The sequence below is a fragment of the Primulina tabacum genome, chromosome 14 (genome assembly GCF_025594145.1).
Source record: "Primulina tabacum isolate GXHZ01 chromosome 14, ASM2559414v2, whole genome shotgun sequence".
Taxonomy (NCBI): Eukaryota; Viridiplantae; Streptophyta; class Magnoliopsida; order Lamiales; family Gesneriaceae; genus Primulina; species Primulina tabacum.
Window position 1 is genome coordinate 13,909,251 of NC_134563.1, and position 8,919 is coordinate 13,918,169.

The following is an 8,919-nucleotide window of genomic DNA, read 5'->3' on the forward strand; positions in this document are numbered from 1 at the left end:
TATTCACCTCTAATCGATTAAAACTTAGCAACAAATATCAACGATAATAACAATTGAATTTCAAACGAACCTTCAAAGATCTTGTTTTGACAATCCGAGCGATATACAATCGACAAACACCACAAAGATGCAATCTTTGATAAGTTTGATTTTGGTAATAACAAAGCAATGAAATGCCTTGAATGTTGAGAATAAACTCAAGCAATTTTCATATCCTTCAATAATGTTTCGTTCATAGTGATTACAAGCATTAAATAAACAATAAAATACGAGAAAAGTTGTGTGAAAAGGCTTAATAAAAAGTAGATAACAATTTTGACACGGAAGGACACGCGGTAGCGCAAGATCTCGCGCCATGGCGCGCTACATTCTGCCTTCATACCGCCCGGAGCGCGCGGTAGCGCCAATTCATGCGCGGTGGCGCGAAAACACGCGCGATGGCGCGCTAGCTACTGCCTTGGTCCAGCCCCGGGGCGCGCGGTCGCGCGCAATCATGCGTTGTAGCGCGCGGTTGCGCGCGCTGTTCTTGCCAATGCGCGCGGCTACGCGTGTGCTGCTGTCCTCATGGTCATTTTGCACTTGAATTACATTCCAAACACTTCCATCATTGTGCCCATGTTCACCCAGCTCCTCTAATTTATACACCCAATTTGTAATCCCTCCTTGGTAATTCAACATGAATCCTTGAAGTGCTTCTTTAAACTTCTTGCTACGTCCCCTTGTTATAGGTCCTTCGGGTAACTCCAACGACTTCCATGCTTTCTTTGGTGCTTGACCAACCACATTTGCATCACCAAGGCTCAGGCTGGACGTGGTCAGGTGTGAGGAAGAGTCCTAGCCACGATAGGACTCAAACGCGACAGCTGGAGAAGAGTCCATGCATGGCGGGACTCTTCCCATGCAACCGAGAGCCGTGCGATGCGTAAGGGAGTCACGGATTGGCCACGGGGTCCAGGCGAGATCTAAAGGTGGTCCAGTGAAGGTCATGAGGGTATGGGCTTGGGTGGTGGCTCGGGTGAGGAGTCCTCGATGCGTAGGAATCCTAGGCGCACATAGAGTAACTCGCTCTCAGGAAGGAGGCTGCAGCGGGCTTGGGGCAAGCTCAAGGGGTCAGGGCTGGTCCATAGGGTCCCTAGGTGGTCTGGTCAGGGGTTGGCTCAATGTGGCTCGGGAATGGTTCGAGTGAGGGGAAGCAAGCTAGGGTTAAGTTTTTCGAAGTAAAGGGTTAAGGGGTCGAGCCATGGCCCACGGGGGTCGAGTAATGGTTCAAGAGGGTAATTTAGGTATAAAAAGTCTATGTTTAAAATTTGGGATTAAAATATTAAAGTTTGAATTAATCCAGTATTCAAACGCCTTATGAATTAATAAATAAGAAATTAAATTGAAAGCCTCGAATTTAAGCTAAATAAAAATGTCAGAAATTTAATTTAAGCTTAAATAATTATTTGAGATGATCTAGAGTCAATGAAAGTAAGAAAAAGACAAAGTCGAGGAATTCTAAGTCTAGGGGTAAAACGATCATTTTATACCTAAAAAAGATAGACGTCCTAGCAATGCCATGAATGCTCTCAAATAATGATAATGTGCTTATTTTAAATGTTTATGAAATTTAATGATGAAACATTAATGTCAAAAGACAAGCTGCATGTTTGGTTTAAAAAAATGATTATTATGTACTTGAATTTTTATAAGTGGTGAAAAATGAAAAATTGAAGGAGGTGAAGTGATTGTGACTAATACGATGGATATGATAATTATGATTACATGAAGATATGTAAAGTCAAGGCTCAGTTGACGGGTGAGAGTGTCGCTGATGTCCATGTCACCCACTACCGTGGTTATACGTAGATGGATTCATCGACCTTCAGCTGAAATAAAGTCACAATTAACGATCCAAATTCAATGAAAAGGGAAACATATACGTATATGATGAAAAGGAAAATGTTTATGATGAAAGAAAAAAGTGTATATTTATGTGTGTTCATGAAATGTTATTTTAAGTAAAAGTATTTTCATTGTTGCATGTGATTGTATATGTATTACTTGTTATCATGATTCAGGTTTGCTGAGTCAATAGACTCACTGGGTATGATTGGTGCAGATGAGCATGATGTTGATATTAAGAAGGGACTTGATGGTTGATCTTGCTGGGCTGAAAGTGCACACAACCAGATGACTATCGCTAGTTTTCCATATTTAAATTAAGTTTCTGATTTAAGTTTACGTTATATATTTTACGACATTTATGATGATGTTAGAGTTAAGTTATTTTTGAAAATGTTAAAGTTAAGTTTGGTTGACGATTTATGATTTTGTGTTTCGAATTATTTTTTTTTAGATTTTCAAATAATAGTTTGTTGATTTATTTTTAAATGGTACAAAAATATTTTTAAAAATGTTTATATATAAGTATGGATTCGAACGAATGAATAGAATAGAAAAAAAAATTTCTGATATATTTTTAAGACGAAAGAATAGTGGACTTTTCAGATTTATTGAATTGTAAGATTCTTGTTGATTCATCTAAAAAATAATGTTGATGTTTGATTGCAAAACTAGCACACTGACAATTTTGGTTATCTAGGGTATTAGATTATATGTACTCGTTCAAGTTCTACGACTAGAAATTTATTGGTGACAACATAAACAATCCACCATATAAAAATATAATGAAAATAATACACGAAATAATTATTGTTACTCCATTCTTCGACCAAAACAATAATGTCATACTTACCAAAGTAATTGTAGCAGCAATGTCATTGAAAACTCGATGTGATCTTGAAACAAGATCTTTAAAAGGATAACAATGACTAGTAGCCACGGCATTATTCGAGACACGCTGCTCAGTTCAGCCAATACAAAATTTAAGCCAAACCACGTCACAGCTGATAACAAACAGAGAGTTGGTCCCATATTTGATTGTTGTATTACGTTCCTATCAAAGCAAATTCTCACCCAACCAATAGCTTGTTTTCATCCAAGAAGCTATAAGAGGGAATCTCTAGGTTGAATGGTGCAGGTCCTTTGCGAATCCTGCCTGAGATGTCATAGTGGGATCCATGGCAAGGGCAAAACCAACCACCAAAGTCACCAGCATTCGGCAAGGGAATGCACCCCAGATGGGTACACACCCCAACCACCACAAGCCATTCTGGGTTCTTGACCCTCTCAGAATCCTCTTGTGGATCACGAAGAGATGCAACATCAACACTGTTAGCCAAATTGATGTCATCTTCAGTTCGACGCCTAATGAAAACTGGCTTCCCACGCCACTTCACAGTAACAGTTGCCCCAGGTTCAATGTTGGATAGATCCACCTCAAGTGAAGCAAGAGCAAGGACATCTTTACTCGCAGACATGCTCAAAACAAATTTAAGGACCAGGAGACGGGCAAGTGATGCATACACAAACCTGCCACCAGTCAAAACAAAGTATGCAAATGCACGTTTACTGGGATCACCAGGTGGATACCGCTCATGGTTTTGCTCATCATACACGATCTTTGAACTGGGATTCTTGATTGCAAACACTGTAGCTGGAAGATCTGGAATCATACCAATCTCCTGTTCAGGCGCAAGGGCACCAGATGAAAATCCTGGAGAAATTTCATCAAGGTTCATATATCATTGAAATCTGTTAGGCACCTAACTTGTAGAACTGAACAAAATCACCAAAAAACTTCAAAAAATTTGAGTTAAGAATAGGAGCTAACATTAATGATTAGAAGCACACAATTGTACAGATTTAACACATTGTCATATTTACGATGATAAAAAATAAACAATATTTAGATAGGAACATAGTTGCATCTCACAACATAATGGAGCAAATACAAATAATCAAACACCTGATTATCTTCAGATCAGACATTTGTATCACATTTATAAAGGAAATTGACTTCGAGAAGTGGAACAGTGAAACGAAGAGAAAAGAATACCAAACTGATCAAATGACAGCGTCCGACTTGGACAAGATGTTGCAAGAACACAGCCAAATGAAATGTCTGAAAAAAAAAGTACAGCTAACTTTTTCTTTGAAAAAGATAGCATAATGCAACCAAGTAGAAAAGCAGGAGACTGGTTAATTTTGAATCTGATGTAGCTGCAGAAACTGTAAGAAAGCTCATCACACATAGACACTCGATCCTACTCTCTCTTCTATTTTAGCCTTAAAATAAAATTCAGGCCTCAATACAATCACGAAGAAACAGCATCATGCACCCAAACAAACACTCTTCAATGGACACATCTCCAACATACACACGTACATTTCAAATTCAAGCCATGTTTTCCCACTCAGTCCTCATCAGTAAAACGCGAAAGCTTAACACCTTGACATATAAATTTTTAAAACAGCACTCCTGGTCCACAGATTGCATCGGAATATAGAACTTCGAGAATATCTCAAGGAAAGGCTAGAAAATATTCAAGTAGTCTACTCCACAAAACAGGGTAAGTTGATGGTATGGACCTTTTGGAAGAATTATTGTCCTTAAAAAATAATTGCTATAAAACCAATTCCTCACAAGTAATAAAATAATTGCTATAAAACCAATTCCTCACAAGTAATAATGTCAGTGACTCACACTCGTACAGAAACTGTTGTATGGTAAATAATACGCAGTGGGTTATAAGAACAAATATTCGTACCAACCTCACAATTGGGAGAAACAAGTTGAGAAGTATCGTCAAAAGGCGTATATAGAGCCTAAAACCCCAAATCGGCAGAGAAGAAACTCATTCAATATAATTTTTTTGTCATCCCGATGAAGTAAAGGCGAAAATTTTCAAAATCAAAATCATATCCAGCATCTTCAAAACTCGTGTCTATCAGGAGACGCCCACATCAAACAATACCTCCGCCACTCAATTATTAAATAAATAAACACTGAAAGGTCAACATTACTCAAAAAGTCCACAAGGTTGGAAACAAAAGAGTCATAACACAACCAAAATCACAATCTGAAAAAGGTAATGTCAGATCTTGCAAAGAAAGCTCATTTCTACCATTCGTAAAAAGTTAAGACTAACCCAATATTTCAACTTTATCAACTATATCACGTAATCGTCCAGTAAAACGAGGAAAATACAAATACAAAACGAAACCATAAAGGGCAGCACCGAACCTCTGATTTGATCCAGATATGAATTGGTACGAGGAGGCGAGGAAATTAATGTAGCGTGGTCATCAGAAGATAGATGGAAGGCGGCGGGAGGGTTCCGGGCCGAGCAGGCGGCCGACGAAGTCCGACCATATAGCCATGAGAGAGACGACAGCCTCCGCCCGGCTACTCTCAACATCTTAGATTAATGGGGATTCCTCGTCCTCTCTTCTGCAAATTCAGATAAATTTCTATCGACTTGGATTGGGAAAATGGTGAAATCGGGAAGTGTTTATTAAAACAAAGGGGTGAGATGTAATTTTTTTTATTTTTTATTTAAAATTTAATTTTTTTAACATTTTAATTTTATATATTATAAAATTTAAAATTAAATTAAATAAAAAATTTACCGGCCTTAATCCGATCTAACACTACCCAACCCAACTCACATTTCACTCAACTCCTTCCTAATTTTTCTGATTTCTTGTTATCTTTCGTTATTCTCATATCTTTCTTCGCATCATTTCAAATTTATTTGGTTTCTCGCTGTAGATTGTAACAATGAATCTACAAGATATTGGTATTAAAAGAATTCAACGAGAGAATCACGTGTTGGTAAGAAATCAAATTATTATTTTGAATTTTAACTCTAAATTTTTGGTTGGGTCAAGCTCAACTCATAAATTCGATTACGGTGTTATAGATCAATTTGTTGATTTGTTGTTCGACCAGTTCCCTATCATCGATTTGGACACAAGCACACACATCTCGACCTAAATTGAATTTTGGGTTGCAACTTAACACCTTGGTCGTGAGCACGTGTAACGTATCGTACTTTTTAAACTATTTGAAATTTATGGAAAAATAAAATTTTCTTAAATAAATAATAATCTATCAAATTGCGATAAAATAAACTGATCGTCTAAAAATATTTGAAGCAAAACAATTACAATCAAAGTTTGCAAAAAGGTAAACGTTTAAACAACGTAAAAAATCTCGTGAAAATCAGAGTATTTGAATCAACATGCATAAAAATCTTAAAACATAGGCGGTACTCAGGTTTAGCCTCCTGCGCAGTCCAAGCCGACTCATTGGTCCCCACCCCTCGTCTCCTCATACTCGTCCTCACTTGCATCGATAAAGTCTAGTGAGTCTAAATACTCAACATTTATAAACTGGAGATAACAAGTAATACCTAATAAAACCACATGCATCTTTAAAGTACATCGTACATACTTAAACTTGAACGTACTTGCATAAACATAGACGTGTCATCGTATCATAAAACTTTTCATAAAAATACTAGCATCATACATACTTGAACATGCATAAACTTCATCATTTTGCGTAGAGATATGTTTCAAAGCAAGTGATCCATACATAAATGAGCCTTATCGGACTAAACCATAGTACTGGGCTGGTAGGGATGTCCATTACCACATACATGAAATCCCCGATCATGCTTTACCGGGTGAATTGGTCCCTGGTCATGCTTTACCGCTTTCCAGTCCTGATCTAAACCCGATCATGCTTTATCGGGGTGGAGAGGTCCTCGGCTACGTTCACCGACTTCCAAACACATTCATAATTGATCACGAGACATTTAGTATACATAATAGACAAAAGTAATTTCTTTTTCACGTCGAACATACTTACATGGCGTTGAGGGATTCATTGTATCTCGCTTGGGGGCCACTGCTGCACATACTAACATACTTTCATGAACTTAATGTAGAGCCCAAAATTCAGTACACGTAAAACTCATGCATTTATTTAATTGTTAAATTATTTAAGTTTAAAATGATTTATAGCGATGCATGATCTATTTAAATCGCATTATTTTAATTATTTATGTTTATGTGATGCACGTTAAATGTTTTTTTGAGTTTCATGTTTCAGGCGATTATTCGATGCGGGATCGAGGAAAAGAGACCGACGACGATTTTTGGCAATTTTAATGCGGTATTTTATTTTAAGTTAGGATTGAGACATTTTAAACGATTTATTTATTTTTAGCATTTTAAAAGCCTAATTAATTTATTAGGTGATTTTAAGATTTTAAAACTTTTAAAATTTAGTCATTGTGCATTTTATTTTGTTAGTTAGGGGATTTTGTATGAGTAGAGGGGATTAAATTTTAACTAACATTTTTATTTATCATTAAGCAACCTAATTACCCCTAATTAATCACACACACACACGTTACACACACTCACACATACTTACATGTTTTTACACACGTCGCATATACAATTTGCACACACACATATTTCCTCCCATTCCAATTCATCTTTTTGATGAGAAAACCTAGGGTTTTAAAATAAAGAGCAGCCGCCCCTCTCCCTTCATTTTCCAGCAAGTTTTCGAAAGTTTTGTTGCAAGAAAATCGTGCCACGTTCGTCCCGGATCAATCCTCACGCCGTTCTCGCTTCGGTATCGTCGTTTCGGTATTTCAAATCATAAAAAGGCATTTATATTTTTTCATTTCTACATCGATCTTGTCATAATAATAATTTTGATGTTTATTTTATGAAAACCATGTGTAAGTTATGTAAAAGTTTGAGCAAAAATGATAGGATCACTTTTGAAACATTTTTGGATCTCAAAACTCGAAGTTTGCTGTCAATTTAAATATTGCGACTTTTCGGTCGAATTTTTGGAAAAACTTTTAACATATAAAACGTAGAAATTTTTGATACCTTCGATTTGACAGTAAATTTGAAATATTTGGATAAGAAATGAATGAGTTATGATCATTTTCGTAGGACTGCTCAAATTGCGATTTTCTGAAAATGCGTTCTTGACGCGTTCTTGAAGTTTTATTGTTGCAGGCTTCGTTGTGGATCGACGGGTGATCGTTGTTGCGTTTAGGTATATCGAGAATGATGTTGGGATGATTGTTGGTGTTTTGTTTCGTGTCATTAGGCACCGGGTTGAATTAGAAGTCGTAGGAATGGTTTTGGTGTCAAAATGTCGTGTTTGCGGATTTGTTGCTTGTTTGGTGTGCGTCGTCATTTGGGACGTTTTGTTGAGTTGAGTCAGTGCCATAGTGTCCTACGATGAGTCTTGAGGCGTTGTTCACTGTATGTGTAATCGAATTTGGAGAAATAAGTTTCTAAGTTGCGGAGTCCAGAAGACTCGGCGCCCGAGCGGTAATGTTTTACCGCCCGAGCGCCACTCTTTCTATCCGAGGGTAGGCTTCCAGAATACCTGGCGCTCGAGCGGTAATATGTTACCGCCCGAGCACGGCTCCAGCTGTAAGAAGGTTTGGTTTCAACTTATTTTCAAGTTCAAATAGTGAGTTCATGTCTTTTATTGTTGGGAAATGTTCACACATCATTTTAGAGATTGTTCGGGGTTCGATGTCATGGTGTAGTACGATGATTAAACGAGGTCAAGTCCCGAGTGATCTAGAATGTCATAAGCCATTTATTTACTTCGGTGTTGAGTACAAGTACCTACGTCTAAGCCATGTAAGATAAGGGTTTGAACTCATATTAGCATGTGCAGCAGTGGCCCCAAGCGAGATCCAACGAATCCCTCAACGCCAAGTAAGTAAGTATGTTCGACGTGCAAAAAAAAAATATTTCAAGTTTTTGAGGTATGCTAAATGTCTTGTGACCAAATTATATATGTGATTGGAAAGCGGTAAAGCATGACCAGGGACCAATACACCCCGATAAAACATGACCGGGTTTAGATCAGAATTGGAAAGTTGTAAAGCATGACCAGGGACCAATCCACCCGTTAAAGCATGAACAGGGATCTCATGTATGTGGCAGTGAATCTTCCCTGTCAGCCCAGTACTGTGGTTT

General features: G+C 37.6%; 1 protein-coding gene across 1 annotated transcript; it reads right to left on the reverse strand.

Annotated features, from left to right (window-relative positions):
* Positions 1-2,735: 2,735 nt before the first annotated feature.
* On the reverse strand, positions 2,736-5,398 carry LOC142524723 (cytochrome b-c1 complex subunit Rieske-4, mitochondrial-like). Its single transcript, XM_075628805.1, has 2 exons — positions 5,129-5,398; positions 2,736-3,598 (listed from the first exon to the last, which is right to left on the reverse strand). Exons 1-2 carry the CDS (start codon positions 5,301-5,303, stop codon positions 2,955-2,957), a joined length of 819 nt encoding a protein of 272 aa, XP_075484920.1. The 5' UTR covers positions 5,304-5,398; the 3' UTR covers positions 2,736-2,954.
* Between the last annotated feature and the right edge of the window lie 3,521 nt (positions 5,399-8,919).